Source organism: Dipodomys ordii, unplaced genomic scaffold (assembly GCF_000151885.1).
Source record: "Dipodomys ordii isolate 6190 unplaced genomic scaffold, Dord_2.0 Scaffold103, whole genome shotgun sequence".
NCBI classification, from domain to species: Eukaryota; Metazoa; Chordata; class Mammalia; order Rodentia; family Heteromyidae; genus Dipodomys; species Dipodomys ordii.
Genome location: NW_012267319.1, coordinates 2,735,944 through 2,752,830, shown reverse-complemented (window position 1 = coordinate 2,752,830; position 16,887 = coordinate 2,735,944). Strand labels below are relative to the sequence as shown.

Genomic DNA, 16,887 nt, shown 5'->3' with positions numbered 1-16,887 from the left:
AAAAAAAAAAGAAAAAAAAAAAAGAAATCACGACACCCCTTTGTGTAATGAGTACATACTAATAACTAAGTACCTGGAAAGAAAAACTGCTTTTTGCTATAAAAACTGTAATCCTGAAACTAAGTGGCAGTGGCTCATGCCTGAAATCCTAGTTACTCAGGAGGCTGAGGTGAGAATCCTGGTTCAAGGGCAGAAACTCTAAGATCCCAATTAATAAAAATCATGAAAAGGGGGCTGGGATGTAGCTCAGTGGCAAAGTGCTTGCCTAGCAAGTGCAACATCCTGGGTTCGATCCCCAGTACCAAAAAAGAAAAGACAAAAAAAAAAAAATACAGCTAAAAAAATCACGAAGAGGAGCTGTGACTTAAAGTGCTAGTCTTGAGCAAACAAAAAACTCCCAAAGGTTGGGAATGTGGCTTGGTGGTAGAGTACTTGTCTAGCATGCATGAAGCCCTGGGTTCAATTCCTGGGTACCACATAAACAGAAAAAGCTGGAAGAGGTGCTGTGGCTCAAGTGGTAAGAGAGCTAGCCTTGAGCTAAAGAAGCTCAGGGACAGTGCCTAGGCCCAGGGCTGGCAAACAAAACAAAACAAGTACTCCTATGTAGAAGGTTGAGAACAGGAAGACCACGATTCAAGGCCAGCTCAAGCAGAAAAGTCTGCAAGCCCTCTTCTCTACTCAAAGCTGAGTGTAGTGGTATGCACCTGGCACTTGGCTATAGGGTGGGGTGAGGGGGGTAGGATAGTGGGGGGTGGTTTGAGATTGGGAGGGTTGTAGTACCAAGTCAGCCTTGGAAGAAAATCTGGGAGATTCCATCTCTGCTAAGGACAGCAAGACATGGTGGTGTGCACCTGTGATCCCAGTGAAGACTGGAAGTCTATAGTTGGTGGGCTACCGCTCAGGTACCTCCCTGGTGGGAAGTGAGAGCCTATCCTGATAGCCAGTGAGAAATTAGGCTGGAGGCATGGCTCAGCAGTATGGGATCAGTCTAGTGAGGCCCCAAGTTCTAGTGCCACTACCCCGAAAAAAGTTAGCCAATAGGCCCCCTTAGCTCATATATCTCACAGATCTTGGGGGGAGGAGGTATGTACACAAACATATACACGTGGCTACCCATGGACCCTCTATATACATCTCTAGTATTATAAGCTTTGCAGTTTACCTTTCTCCTGTTCCAAGCTGGCTTTCTCTAAAAGTTTCTTTCTTTTTTTCTTCCGCTTTCCTTGACTGAGTCCTTGACCTTCACCAGCAATGTCCTCAGCAAAACTGAGTTGAGCTACATTGCCTGCTGGATACCAAAGTGAGACCATCAGCTTCCCCAGGCCTTGCACTTCTGCCCCAGTGCCCAGGAGCAGGGCCCTTCCCAAGCCATCCAAGACAGTCTGTGACCCTGATCTCTGTACCACTCTGCTTCCCCCACCCAGATCAGAAAGCTGCTGCAGACTCAACCCTGTGGTTTCTTGGGCTGGGGTGGGCAAGGCAAGGCAAGGCAAGGCAAGGCAGGGAGGGGATCATAGAGAATGGGCAGGCTGAGGCAGCCTCCATGTTCCCTCTGGTTAAATGGAGCTTTCCTCAATTCCAGGGGGCCCCGTGCATAATGGGGGCTAGCAGGTTCATTGCTCTGTTGGATGTAACCTGAATTACAGAAGCCTTTCCCAGGGACATGCGACCATAACAGTACATGAAAAGGACCTCCACAGATGAGTTTATCAAATGGAATCTTAGCCAAATGAAAATCTAGTTTAAAAACAAAACAAAACAAAACAATGAAGATCTAAACAAAACACCACACTACTCAAACACAGTTGTCAAGTGTGGCATTTTTGGGAGCCCAGATGGAAGGAGGGTGGCTATAAAGGGCCCTGAACTTGCTGCACCTCCTGCAGCCTCTGCCTCAGGTGTGCAGGGCGAACGTAGTCCAGGGCTGCAATCTTGTAGGAGACGTTCCCAGGAGTGCCCTTCCTTCCTGTTTCTCAGCACAGTTGCCCTCAGTGGGGTCCATGTTAAGTCAGAGTACCCTGAATTACAATCTCAACTGTCCTCACCTTCAGAGAGTTCTTGGAATCTGAAAGAGAAAACACCAGAGGCTCATGGAGAAACCCTCCTCCTTGTCCTCCAGACCCAGGCAAAGAGGGCTACAACAGGAGAAATGGTTATTTGCTTTCTTTCCCTCCAGCAGAGGGCACTGGAGAGAACTTCCATTGAAGGTAGATCTAAAGTGTCTTTGGCACTTTTATAAAACTACTGAGAATTTCAGTTTCCTCTTTTATGAAGGCAGAAAGAGCTGACAACTCTGCCCATAATAATTTTTTTTTGGGGGGGGGAAGGGGCCAGTCATGGGGCTTGAACTCTGGGCCTGGGCTCTTCAGCTCAAGGCGAGAGCTCTACCACTTGGGCCACAGCGACACTTCCAGTTTTCTGGTGGTTCATTGGAGATAAGAGTTTCACAGACTTTCTTGCCATGGCTTTGAACCATGATCCTCAGATCTCAGCCTCCCGAGTAGCTAGGATAACAGGTGTGAGCCACCAGTGCCCAGCCCATGTTAATTTTTCAAGCTGTGTTCTCTTTACAAAATGTTGGTGCACTAGATCTACAAGCAGGCTGAGGGGAAGGTAGCATGATACACAGGAGCACATGGAGGCTGTGCGGGGTACAGGGGAAGGTGGGGCCTATCATCTGCACCAGTGACCCTGGCATCCTGGTGACCTCCTCCAGGTCTTCAATGACCCAGCAACAGTGTGCAGAGTTACAGATGCTACCTTCTATGGGTTTAACATAAAAAGATAAATAACAGTAATTAGATCCATGCCTAGCCCATACAAAAGGTATGGTTAGACAGCTGTCACTTGCTATCAGTCACAATATACCATGAGCCTTTCCAATGAACCATATATACTCATGTCACTATGATCACCATGATCCTAACACTGACTGCTTTACCTAACTCTTTTGGCACAGCCATGCTGGGAAGTGAGGGCAAGAGGCAGACAGATGACTAAGCTGCTACCTATCTTAGCATACAACAGATGACACCTCAATAGCACTGTTGGTCTACTGCTCAAAGAAATTAGTAGGCATCATTATCAAACAGACAAGGTGAGACTGTCTGCATCTGAAGGAACCGCAGGGGAAGGAGAAGCTGTTCCCTTTAAACTTGCATTTTATGTGCAAGTTTAAAAGAAGAAGAAAAAAATCTAAGCATGGAGAGGGCTGGTCCTAACCATGAACACACAAGAGGACCCCGCTCACCCAACAGCTTACTTCTTGATTAGTTTGCAGAGATGCTTCCGGTTGAAAGGAGGGGTGTTTTTTCTGCTGGTTATTTCCAGGAGTCGATCAGCAACAGCCTTATAGTCAAACTACAAAGAGAAATTAAACATAAGCAGCAGGAAACCAATGTGGCCTGACTTGCAAGTGTGGGTCTCCAATAAGGGAATGCCTTGGCATGGCACAGAACAGTGTGTGAGTGAGCACCGATAGAAAAAGTCACCATTGACAATGCTGTCAGACACTTTGTACTCATATACTGTTTTGTAGAATGGGAACTTCTTTGTACAACTACTTAAAGATAATTATACAGAATGAGTGCTTCTTCTTAAATTTAAACAAGACTCCCATCTCTGGTTGGTAGCAGTGAACTTTTTACTTGAAAGCCATCTGCTGAATAAAGCAGCAACTTACTATGTGGGCCAATCCTACCCTAGTTAGTTTCCAATAAGCTCATTCTTAGGAAGGTGACATCTGTGACCAAAGGGATTATGAAGGACTTTACACGTCAGGCCTCCTGGCTTGATCAGCTCTGACCCTAATCCTCTAGCCACACCAGTAAATTTACTTGCTATACAAAGCAATAGCAGTCCCCACCTGCAGGGGCCGCCCTGGGTCCACGGGGGCGGTGCCGTCATCTCCTTCTTTCTTGGGGAGGCAATTGTCCAGTGCTGTCAAAATACACCCGAAGACAAAATCTTCACACTCAAGAACACATTAACAATTACTTCCCTAGGAGCCATGTCTAATGAGGTGAAGAAGGAAACACTATCCCAAAGACATTTTGGTGGTTTAGTTCTGGGAAAGGAAGCTGGGGAAAGGACATATTTTGCTTTTGCTACTCAGTTGGGTCACAGCAAAATGCTGCCTGTGCTTTCTGGACATACTATTAGCCACAATGTACACTGTGCCTGAGGGGAAGGGTAGCGCTGGAGTTCAGTTTTGGGTGAGTGGGTTGGGTGGTGCAGCTCTGTGGGGGGAGGGGAATGGATGTACTGGTGCTAGTTTTGGCAAAGTTTAGAACCACGGTGAGATCTATTCTTCAGGCTGAATATCCCTTAGCAGGCCAAAGTGTGTCAGATTTAATCTTGGATTATTTACAAAGATTTCACTGATTATCTCTAACCCATAGTTTCTACTTTTGGAGCACTGATACCTTCTAATAGGTTACCTGCTATGTAGTGATATTGCAGATTTTTTTTTTTTTGGTCAGTTGTAGGGCTTGAAGTCAGGGTCTAGGTACTGTCCCTGAGCTTTTGTGCTAAAGGCTAGCACCCTACCACTTTGAACCACAGCACGACTTCCTGTTTTCTGGTGGTAAATTAGAGATAAAAATCTCACAGACTTTCCTGCAGTCCTCAGATCTAAGCCTCCTAAGTAGCTAGGATTACAGACAGGTTATGAGTCACAAGCTTTGGGCTTTGCTTTTGTTTTTAATAATTTTTTGGATGGCATTGGCATTTAAAATATTGAGGGTTGAGGGTGGAGATGCTAAGTGATAGATTACTCATCTACAGTCATGAAGCCCTGGGTTTGACCTCTGCTCTCTGGTACCACAACTTCCCTAGCCCAAAACAATTCCCTAAGCCACCCAAACCAAAAATAAAACAGCTGGGCACCAGTGGCTCATGCCTATAATCCTAGCTACTGAGGAGGCTGCCATCTGATGACTGTGGTTCAAAGCCAGCCCAGGCAGGAAAGTCCATGAGACTCTTATATCTAATTAAACACCAGAAAACCAGAAGTAGTGCTGTGGCTTAAGTGATAGAGTGCTTGCCTTGAGCTGAGGTGCTCAGGGATAAGCACTCGTTCAAGCCCCATGACCTACAAAAACAAAAACCAAAAAATAAAAATGAACAACAAAACATCCACAGAAACAAATCTGAACTAGGGAAACAGAGCTACTCTTATCTGCCTATAGAGGTCTCCAGAAGAAAAGGCTCTTATAGCTAGGCGCCGATGGCTCACGCCTGTAATCCTAGCTACTCAGGAGGCTGAGATCTGAGGATGAGGTTCAAAGCCAGCCTGGGCAGGAAACTCCCTAAAACTCTTATCTCCAATAAACTACCAGAAAACTGGAAGTGGCACTGTAGCTCAAGTGGTAGAGCGCTAGCCTTGAGCTGAGGGACAGCGCTCAGGCCCAGAGTTCAAGCCCCAAGACTGACAAAACAAAAGAAAAGAAAAGGCTCTTATAGGTATGAGGTATGGGTCCAAATCAGTGTTTTAAACAAAACTCCTAGAAGAGTGCTGAAATTCTAGAAGAGGCCTGCCTCCTCCCCTCCCTGAATCCTGTGCTTTCTTTCTGGAGGGGTTTAAGGCAGTTCTACTTTCCACAGTTAACATCAGGCTATACTGAGATTCCAACAAACATATTAAAAAGTTTTTGCTTGGGGCTGGTGATGTGGCTTAGTGGTAGAGTGCTTGCCTTGCACAAATGAAGCCTTGGGTGCAATTCCTCAGTATCGTATATACAGAAAAAGCTGGAAGTGGTGCTGTGGCTAGCCTTGAGCAAAGGAAGCTGAAGCACAGTACCCAGGCCCTGAGTTCAAGCCTCAGGACTGATAGAAAGAAAAATAAAAAGTTTTTGCTTGAGAAGTAAAAAAGTGAAGACAGCTCCAGGAGATTCTCTTACCGGTCTTACTTCTACTACTCGCTTTTCTCCATGTGGTCTCATTTGTAGGACTTGCTTTTCCAGAGGAGTCATTGCTACTCACTTCTGTTTCCTGGTCCTCCCCAGTCTCTTCAGGTATGAAAGGAGACTGCTGTACAATGACTTCAAACACACACCTTGCGATCGTCTGTACTAGGGTGTGGCTGTGGGCGGAAGCACAAGTGAGAAGTGTGCAACACACATGGTCTGGGCCTCAGTCTTTGAGAAGCAGAGGAGTCAGTTCTAGGTGGGCAGTTGCAGTCTGCCTGGAGTCCCTGACAATCCTGGGCCTGGGTACAAGGAACCCAGGAGAGAGGCCAGAGAGGACATTCCTGCAATGACTGGGTCAAATGCTGAAGCTGAGAGACAAACTGCCACTCAACCTTTCAAAGGCCTTGTTAAGGGGAACTATGAATGCAGTGTCTTTGCTCTGGATAATCATCCTAGTGTTGCACCCTCCGTCCAACAGATTCCCACCTCCCCAGTACCAACCAAAGCCATAGAAAGAGACAAAAGTCACTTACTCTTTAGTCTTGGCAGCGACTTTGCAGAATGGGTCAATAAACTTCAGGTTCTGATCTGCCAAAAGCTGTAATTTAGAAATAAAATGCGTCTTTTCTCCTTCCCGATGAGTCCCAGAAAAGGAATAGTTTGTGTCTTGCAAGTTGAAAAAGAAAGCAATGTAAACAGCAGAGAGGGCTGCTCAGAGGCCTGGCCAGGCTCAGTCGCATCCGTTCTCCAGCCACCTATGATTTTAGTCTATGACCAGCCAGCCACAATTCTTCCTTTATGAGAAGTCTTATATAGATATACCACAAACTGAGACAGAAGTGCTCGTTCCTTTATTGGGGGGGTAAGAGCGATGAACTCCCCAGGTGTTTGGCCTTATTTTTCAGATACAGTCTTGGCATTTGCCTGGATCTGGCCTTGGATGTTGATTCTCTTAGGTCTGCCTTTCATGTAGCTGAGATTATAGGCACAATACTAAGGCTTGTTCTTTTTCTTTTTAAAAAAATTATTATTATATAGATGATGTACACAGGGGGTACAGTTATATAAGTCAGGTAAAAAGTATATTTCTTTTTGAACAATGCTTAGCTTGTTCGTTGATAGGGTCCTGCTAACGTTTGCCTGGGCTGGCCTCAAACCCCTCCTCTATCTGTGCCTCTCAAGGAGCTGAGACTATGGATGTGAGCTATCACACTGGCTCTACCATTTTGCTTTAATATGTATTTGGTGGTACTGAGATTTGAACTCAAGACTCTTATACATTAGGTAGACCTACCACAGCCTCCCTCTGTGTGTGTGTATGTGTACATATCTTTCACTTAAAAGTTTTACTGCAGAATACGTGTGAAAGGAAAAAAAGTAATACTTGTTTACATTACCAAATTCAGATAATAACCTGTATTTTATTTATTTTTCAAGTCTGGTCCTGGGGCCTGAACTCTGGGCCTGGGCGCTGTCCCTCAGCTCTTCAGCTCAAGGCTAGCGCTCTACCACTTGAGCCACAGAGTCACTTCCAGCTTTTTTCTTATGTGGTGCTGCGGAATTGAACCCAGAGCCTCAGGCATGCAAGGCAAGCACTCTACCACTGAGCCACCTTCCCAGCCCCATAACCTGTATTTTAAAAATAGATTTTTTTTTTTTCTGTCAGGCCCTTGTAACTTATACTTGTTAACACTAGCTACTCAGGAGGCTGTAATCTGAGGATTATAGTTTGAAGCTAGTTAGGGCAGGAAAGTCCATGAAACTCTTATCTCTAATTAACCACCAAAAAGCCACAAGTGGAGCTGTGGCTTAAGAGTGAGTGTTAGCCTCGAGCAAAAATGCTCCAGGATAGCATCTACACCCTGACTAAGCCCCAGGACTGGCATACACAAACACACTAGGAAAAAAAAAAAAGGTATTTTCTTTACACCTTTTTGTCTATTTCTATATGAGTACAAATTTGTACAGCTTTGCATAATGCACTTTCCCCTATATCTTGAGGTTGCTTTTGATTCTTTTGTTTTCCTTGTTAAAACACAGTGTTGCTAGGCTGGTGCTGAACTCAATTTAACTGCTGGGTATATGAGAACATGTCATGAAGCCAGGCTCAGTTCTGTTTTATAAGCCTGCCATAGGCATGCTTAGCACACGGATCTTTGTCCACATTCCCCATAGAGAATGACTGTGTTGAGACAGAAGCAGAACCCATTTCTACCCCTGCTCACTGTCACTGGTGCCCAGTGCTAACAGTCAGCACTGATGACAGCTCCCCTGGGCACTGAGGTCCCATTGCATGCTGGCAGAATGTCTGCGACTTCTCACCTCTTTCCCTCCCACTGTGGACAGCTCATCCAGATAAATGTCAATGAAGTGGAACCTCACTCCATCAGGGGACTGGCTCTCTGGACACAGGATTTCCTTCATCAAGACATCCAGAAAAAGCTTGATTCGGCTCAAGAAAGAAAACACAGGATTTTTAAAATGACAGCATGACAACATCTCTCTGCACCTCAAGGACAAACAAAAATACTAAGCTCAGTGCATAGCTGAAACAGAATTACTGGCAAAGAAGCAGTCACAAAACCAGGGTAGAACGTTAACAGTCACATATGTCAGACTACTGGATTTTAAATTCTCTCTGGGGAAGGATATGCTTGCTCCCCAGGCCATTAGCCGTGAGCACAGATCAAGCATTCATGTCCTATCAGATTAACAGCTTAAAAAACTCCTTTTTCCCCCCATCCAGTGCTAGAGATCAAACCCAGAGGCTTACATGCTAGGGTAAGTTGTCTATTACAAGTTATATTTCCACCTTAAGAAATCAGCATAAATTAAATTGTACAAGGTTTCATTTTAACGCGTCCATTTTCACATACAATGCATTTGGTTAATCATTCCTTTCACTTTCCCAGTCAGTCTCAGCAAGTTTCCTTGGTCTACATTCACAAGTGTACGTAAGTTTCTGACTGAATTTGCTTACCCTCCATCCTCCTCTCCATTTGTCCACCCTCTTCCACAAGTACCTCACACTTCAAACAAGACATTTTTCTTTTTTCTTTTCTTGTGTAGATACTAGGACTTGAACTCAGGGGCCTGACACTCCCCCTTTTGACTTTTCTGTTCAAGGCTAGGGCTCTACCACTTTTGCCACAGCTCTACTTCTAGATTTTTGCTGGTTAACTAGAGAGTCTCATGAACCTTTTCTGCCTGGGTTGGCTTCAACCAAGATCCTCAGATCTCAGCTTCTTGAATAGCTAGGATTATGGGCATTATGGACACCAGTGCCCAGCTTCAATTTCTTAATATTCATTTTGGTCAAAGTACACATTCATTGTTCAAAGGGATTTTACACTGGCATCTCACACATGCATACATCATACATGAATCAGATTGGATCATATGTGTGTGTAACATATATGTTCATATTTTAGGTCTACATCCATAATATATGAGAGAAAACATGTGACCTTTGTCATTTTGAGTCTGGCTTACTTTGCTTAATACAATGGTTTCCATATCCAACTATTTCTCTGCAAATAACATATCATTTTTCCTTATGACTGAGTAATATCTCATGGTGAGTATGTGTGTATATCTCACGTGGTCTTGCTCCATTCATCAGTTTTAGGCACAGCTGTCTCCATAGCTAAGCTATTGTGAACAGTGCTGCAATGAACACGACACTCCCCCAAATAATAACTTAATTTACCAACCTTTCTTCCCAGCCATTCCGCTTTAGAACTTCAAAGGACTGCCTCAGGACCATGCGGATCAGCTAAGACAGATTTTTGTTACAAAAGCAAAGTTAGAAATACCAATCAGAGCTGGAAATGTAGCTTAGTGGTAGAGTGCTTGCCTAGCATGCATGAAGCCCTGGATTCCTCAGTACCACATAACAGAAAAAGCTGGAAGTGGCGCTGTGGCTCAAGTGGTAGAGTGCTAGCCTTGATCAAAAGAAGCTCAGGGACAGTGCCCAGGCCCTGAGTTCAAGCCCTAGGACTGGAGGGGGGAAAAAAAAAACAATCAATTTGATTGAATGAGACCACCATTTTGGATCCCCAATGCCAAACAATGTTCTAATCAGCATATTTAACTTCTAGATGGAGAACTATATACCCAGTCATGATAGTTTTTATCTGGGCTGGATGGTTGGGAGACCAGCCCGAGCAACACAGTGAGACATTATCTCAAGGTTCTTCACCAGTAGCTCTAAGAGCAGTCATCTTCTAATGATCCTCACCATTTGATCATACCACACATCATGCCCCTTGCTCTGCTGGACAAGCTAGCTTTCCACTGAGGCTTGAATTCAGGACCAGGACACTGTCCTTTAGCTTTTTGGCTCAAGGCTGGCACTCTATCTCCAGTTTTGTAGTGGTTAATCAGAGATCAGAGTTTCACAGACTTTCTTGTCTAATCTGGCTTTGGGCCTCGACACTCAAATCTCAGTCTCCTGTGTAGTTAGGACTACAGGCGTGAGCCACAAGTATCTGACTCTGACCTTTTTTGGAATGGAACTTAGGGCTTTATGAATGCTAAGTGCTCTACCATGGAGTTATACCCCCCAGCCCTTCAGGTCACCCTGAGAAAGAAGCAGTAGTCTTACCATGTAGTATTTGTCTAGGTGCAGCTTGTCTATCCCCTTCCACTCTCGATTCATAGTTTGCCAAAAGGTTTGAATGAAGAGGTGTTCTGCAGGGAACAAGAGCCTCTGAATGCTTGCTGTCCACATTAGCACATGAGCATATATCAAGATGCTGAAGAGAACCAAACTAGTGCTTTATCTGAAGATTTTGTGGGTGGCTTCATGACTTGTATTTATATAGGAGGCTGGCAGTATCTTCTAGAAGATACTACAAAGTGCCCTAGGGTACTTTACTATGAAGCCATGTTTTTATTTAAATCAAGAGTCTACTGCTGACTTTCCCACTGTACCTGCACCTAACAACCAACCCACAATCATTAATTGAAAACAGCAACCTCAGTAGACACTATGTTGAAAATAAACTATACAACTTGTGGATGGGGATGGGAAGGAAAAAACTGGGAGAGAATGAAGGAAGGGGTAACACTGTCAAAAAAAAAAAAAAGCACTCATTACCTGACTTATGAAATGGTAACCGATCTATACATTACCTTTACAAAACCCATAATCACCACCACTACCACAATAACTAAATTCACTAATCTTGATGAACATTTACACCATTCAGGTAGAAATTTGGCTTTTCAGCCTGGTGCTGGTGGCTCACACCTGTAATCCTAGCTACTCAGGAGGCTGAGATCTGAGGATCATGGTTCAAAGCCAGCCTATACAGGAAAAACCATGAGACTCTTATCTCCAATTAATCACCAGAAAACTGGAAGTGGTGTGGTGGCTCAAAATGGTAGAGTACTAGCCTTGAGTGCAAAAGTTCATAGTCAGCGCCCAGGCCCTGAGTTCAAGCCCTATGACTGAACAACAACAAAAAAGGCTTTTCTTCTGATTTTTAAGGGGTTGGACCATTCTATTCTTTTTGTTGAGCCACAAAATTAGCACTTTTTTTTTTTTCTGGTTGTGGGGCTTGAACTCTGGGCCTGGGCACTGTCCCTTAGCTCTTCAGCTCAAGGCTAGCACTCTACCACTTGAGCTACAGAGCCACTTCTGGTCTTTCCTGCTTATGTTGTGCTGAGGAATCAAATCCAGGGCCTCATGCATGCAAGGCAAGTATTCTAGCACTGAGCCAGCTTCCCAGCCCCCAAATAAGCACATTTTCATTGAAAATAATTTTTAATTTACTACTTCATCCCTCTACCCCCTTTTTTTTTTGGGTTGGCCGTGGGGCTTGAACTCTGGGCCTGGGCGCTGTCCCTGCACTCTTCAGCTCAAGGCGAGCGCTCTACCACTTGAGCTACAGCGCCACTTCCGGTTTTCTGTTGGTTTATTGGAGATAGGAGTCTTACGGTCTCTCCTGCCCGGGCTGGCTTTGAACTGCGATCCTCAGATCTCAGCCTCCTGAGTAGCTAGGATTACAGGCGTGAGCCACCAGCGCCCGGCTCCCTCTACCCCTTTTACTTTGGAGATCAGGTTTCACTATATAGCTCAAGCTGGTCTTGAACTTGAGACCCTTCTTCCTCTGCCATCTAGGTTCTAGGATTACAGGTGTGTGCCTCCACGCCTACCAGTTCTTTAATGTATGTAAACCTATATTACACACCAAAAGTCAAATCTTTCCCATTCCATTTTGTCAGCTAAAATTCGGAGAACCACCACGTGGTTCGGAGAACCATCCACCAGGATGGTTTTATTCTGTGAAGTGTTATCAGAATAAAATCTGCTGGCCTCTTTTCCTTGGCAAGTAATCAATATCTGTCTCAGAAATTTTAGTTTTCTCTACTGTCTTTTGATTTTTGGTAAGAAAGGCCTAACTTACAAATGAGTGGTGTCCTCTAGTGTTGAGTTCCAATGGCTCAATTCTGGTAAGGACACACTTGCACCACAGGTTACTATGGTATAAACAATGCAAGGTCCGTCTACTGCCCTAAGACTGTCATAGCATGCAGACTAGGAGACTCTGAAGGAGTGCCAGTTTATGCAGCAGTAGACACCTAAGTCTACCATACATTTTAAAAACAAGAGCACATCACTACACAATACCAGCAGCAGGCTTCTGTTAAAGTAACACCTGAAATGGAAACTTTGAAGACAGAAGGAATTGACTAGAATTATTAGGCAAGTTACCACATCTGATCAGGAAGGAAGTTTGGAAAGGCACGAAAACATTAGGACTTACGAGCCTCTGAGTTGTTAACGTCATGGATGAGTTGGGAAACAGTGTTCGCTAGCTCCTCCTGCAAAGGTGTTGGGGAGAAACATCAGAGGCTATCAGGTAGTAGCACTTGATGGCACATAGCACTGCAGCCTGTACCCTCTCCTCTTCGGCTAGCAGGAAAACCCAAGCCTCTTGTTTCCAGGGCACGGCTACCACAGCCATGCCTCGATTACATGCTAACGTGAATTGTCTCTGGGACCAGTTTCAGAAAACCTCTGGTAAGCAGTTTACTGATCCACAAAGGAACAAACCAGTGATCAATTCCTGGCTTGGAAACTAAACAGATTCTATCATGATTACCAAATACTGTAGAAGACAAAAGACACAGGTTCACTTTAATTGGCTAGGCACTGGGGTTCTTGTTCCAGTGAATCAATTTTGGGGATCAGAATTCTTTCTCTGTCTGTCTGGGCCACAGTAGGCCAACATCAAAGGTGAGACTGGACCCTCCTAGGCTCTGCCAGGACATGGTGTCCTCTGAAGAGTATGCCTGCTAAGAAGTAGCAAGCCAAGTGCTTACAGTGGGCTGGAGGAAGTACCGTAATTTCTAGTTACTTAAAGATGACAGGTCCTCATCAGCACAATGGCCTATGCTCACTTGGTTTTCCTTACTCATCCTAAATGAGCTCTAGACTGGAACACCACATTCCCATTAGTTGGTTCCCTTTCTGCACTAAAGCTGCTGGTTGTCATTCTTTTTTTTTTGGTCAGTCGTGGGGCTTGAACTCTGGACCTGGGCACTGTCCCTCAGCACTTCAGCTCAAGGCCAGTGCTCTATCACTTGAACTACAGAGCCACTTCCAGTTTTCTGGTGGTTTACTGGAGATAAGAGTTTCACGGACTTTCCTGCCCGGGCTGGCTTTGAACTGCAATCCTCATGTCTCAGCCTCCTGAGTAGCTAGGATGACAGGCATGAGCCACCGGCACCCGGCCTGGTTGTCACACTTGAATGTATAATCCAGACGTATTTTGCCTTGCTATCCTATTCAAATTGTGTTCAACAGAGTATCATAATGGATGGAAGCAAGTTGTTACATGGCCTGGGAGAAGAGGCAAAACTATCCATAAAAACCCAGAAAAGTGGCTGGGAAGGTAGCTCAGTGGAAGAGTGATTGCTTTGCATGCATAAGGCTCTGGATTCGATTCCTCAGCACCATAAAAGCAGAAAAAAGCCAGAAGTGGTACTGTGGCTCAAGTGGTAGAGTGCTAGCATTGAGCTGTAAAGATGAGGGACAGCACCCAGGGCCAGAGTTCAAACCCTATGACCAACAAAACAAACAAGCAAAACTCAGAAAAGCGAGCCAGCCCTGCTCAGAATGAGTTCTGCAGAAGGTCTGCACAGTGCTCCAGTACCACAACGCAGACCCACATTCAGACATCAGAAGGAAGCAACAGGCTCTATTGGGATGTTTCAGGAGGCAAGACTTAGGATGCTCAGCAGGGACAGAAGCTCACACACACGCGGATCCCCAGCAGTTGCCAGCTTTGCTGGCCATAAGGGCCTGGCTCTGTACAGAAGCTGAAGCTCACCTTGCTCTGGTGCTCAGCTAACTTGTAGGCCTGTAAACTGCATTTCCCATGGTCTTAGACTAGGGCTCCAGTTGACCCTTCTGACTGAAAGCAATCAAATCAGCAGAAGATGAAACAGAAACTTGTAAAGATGTAATGTACAACCTACCATGGAGGAGGCTATGAAAATGTCTACAGAAATAGTGCATCTATGATTTAGTGTGTCCAATATATTTGGAAACATAATTAACCTAAATGCTGGTGTTGCATCCCTTTCTGTACACAGGTGAGAAAATGCTCCTGAGTGATTTGTTTTCCATCTGCTTAGTCATGTCAGCAGATTGATGGGGGTAAGCGGTCAAGTCTCTTCTATCCCTCTGCAGCAAAGGTCCAGGAACACAACGGGGCTATGTTACCTGCAGAAGGGGCTCGTCCTGCACCCACATGCAGTAGAAGAGTCCTTTCCATATTTTCAGGAGTTCTTCTTGACTGAAACCTCCTGCAGGGCAAAATAGAACAAAAATCTTGAGAGTCTACATTTCTGTGTGTGTGTGTGTGCGTGTGCACTCAGAAGCTGGGTGCTGGTTCTTGAACTTTTTTGTTCAAGGCCAGCACTCTTATCACTTGTGCTACAGCTCCACTTCCAGCTTTCGGTGGTTAATTGGAGATAAAAGTCTCATAGACTTTCTTGCCTGGGCTGGCTTTGAACTGTGATCCTCAGATCTCAGCCTCCTGAGTAGGTAGGAGAACAGGTGTGAGCCACCAGTGCCTGGCTACATATTTCTTTCTTACTACTGTGCATGCAGCTTAATCTGCCCTAGGGAGTGTGGCAGAGGTGATATATCCTTGTGAGCTGAACAATGTTAGGGAGTAAATGGACCAACAAAGAGCAGCCAATGGACTATCCCTAGCAGCTCAACAAAGAAAATCACAAAATGGCCATTCATACAGCCACTCCACGTCTCACCCCCCACACCAATACATTTCCCCTGGTCTCAGAAAACCGGCAGGCAGACTCACTCTCACTGAAGAAGATAGCCACACCAAAGACTCGGGCTCCTGATAGTAGGTCTGAAAGCCAAAGGATTAGGAGAGGCCTTGGAGAAATACCTCTTCGGCTCCCACATCTTTTTTTTTGTTGTTGTTGTTGGTCGTGGAGCTTGAACTCTAGGCCTGGCCTCTGTCTCTCAGCTCTTTGGCTGGAGCTCTACCACTTGAGCCATAGTTCCATTTCCTGTTTTCTGGTGATTAATTGACAATAAGAGTCTCATGGACTTTCCATGATCCCTAGATCTCATCCTCCCAAGTAGTTAGGAGTATAGGCGTGAGCTACTGGCACCCGGCTTGCCCCTTACTTTTATGCCCACACTGAGGCTTCAACTGAGAGTTTTGTATTCTTTTTTTGGTCAGTCAAGGGACTTGAAGTTTTGGCCTGGGCGCTTTTCTTTTGCTCTTCACCTCAAGGCTAGTGCTCTACCGCGTGGGTCATAGCGCCTCTTCTGGTTTTCTGGCGGTTAACTGGAGATATGAGTTTCACAGATTTTCCTGCCCAGGCTGGCTTTGAACCATGATTCTCAGATCTCAGCCTCCTGAGTAGCAAGTAGCACCTAGCAGGTCTTATATTTTTAGCCTTTTCTACTCATGGATGCAGCCATGGGAAAAAGTGGCTGTAATCAATCTCTCTTTCATGCTAGCAATCCTGTGCTGGGTGGTTCTAGCATGTTCCAAGTGGCATGGACTGGGTTGGCCTTACTATCACTCTATCAGACAGCTGCATTTCTGCCTTCACCTGTGACTGAGCCACCAAGCTCACTCAGCTGCTTCTCCTGGGCCCACAGAAGGTGTCAGATAGTATGTACTGAGTAACCTAAGGAATCACAAAGCGACAATGCAGGGAACACTGTTGGGGTTTGTGAGCCTCTGGACAATGAAATCAGAACAAACAATCTTCAAATTTTGATGTAAGTCACAAATGGTCTTTATGAGTATTTCACTAGGAACAAGAAAAAAAATCTTTGGAGCAGAAAACTGGGATAAAATATATGAATGCAAGAAAGTACTCATTGATTGGTGGGATCTCAACACTCTATGATGATTAAAAAGTAGTGGACTAATGCTTTTTTTTTTTTTGCTGGTCATGGGGCTTGAACTCAGGGTCTGGGCACTGTCCCTGAGCTTCTTTTTTGCTCAAAGCTAGCACTCTACCAATTGAACCACAGCGCCACTTTGGGATTTTTCTGTGTATGTGGTACCGAGGAACTGAACCCAAGGCTTCATGCATGCTAGGCAAGCACTCTATCGCTAAGCCACATGCCCAATCCCTAATGCTTATGTATTATATTCAGCGAGCTACTCTCTTTGATTTCCAACCTACTAAAACACCTTTCTCATAGCAACAACTTTACAATGGTATCCTTTGATTTCATTTACAACCCAGATAACCGAAATCACTGTAAACTTAAAGCAAGCATCCTTCAACAGTCGTACAGATGGCTTTCTTCCCTTTTGCTATGAACAAGCCCACCAGGGGATCATTACGTGTAGCAATGTAAATGTGGCAAATATCTGACCAGTTGGTCCAACACAGTCAGGAAGGGCAGCTTTTTGTCATGGCAAACTGTGCTTCTATTGAGTCATGTTCAATGACCACATTTGTC

At 45.0% G+C, this 16,887-nt stretch overlaps 1 protein-coding gene across 2 annotated transcripts in view; it reads right to left on the bottom strand.

Annotated features, from left to right (window-relative positions):
* Rrp1b (ribosomal RNA processing 1B) overlaps positions 1 to 14,726 on the bottom strand; it is a 23,796-nt gene extending 9,070 nt beyond the window's left edge. Inside the window, exons 1-11 of one of the 2 annotated variants that reach the window (XM_013027402.1) lie at positions 14,647 to 14,726; positions 12,683 to 12,740; positions 10,516 to 10,601; positions 9,623 to 9,684; positions 8,232 to 8,361; positions 6,443 to 6,507; positions 5,901 to 6,082; positions 3,866 to 3,939; positions 3,263 to 3,360; positions 2,046 to 2,065; positions 1,163 to 1,288 (exon numbers count right to left, since the gene is read on the bottom strand). In XM_013027402.1, coding sequence (XP_012882856.1) covers positions 1,163 to 1,288; positions 2,046 to 2,065; positions 3,263 to 3,360; positions 3,866 to 3,939; positions 5,901 to 6,082; positions 6,443 to 6,507; positions 8,232 to 8,361; positions 9,623 to 9,684; positions 10,516 to 10,601; positions 12,683 to 12,740; positions 14,647 to 14,676 — 931 coding nt within the window. In that variant the 5' untranslated portion in view covers positions 14,677 to 14,726. The remainder of the gene's footprint in view (positions 1 to 1,162; positions 1,289 to 2,045; positions 2,066 to 3,262; positions 3,361 to 3,865; positions 3,940 to 5,900; positions 6,083 to 6,442; positions 6,508 to 8,231; positions 8,362 to 9,622; positions 9,685 to 10,515; positions 10,602 to 12,682; positions 12,741 to 14,646) is intronic. The other variant, XM_013027403.1, reaches the window with a different exon arrangement.
* Between the last annotated feature and the right edge of the window lie 2,161 nt (positions 14,727 to 16,887).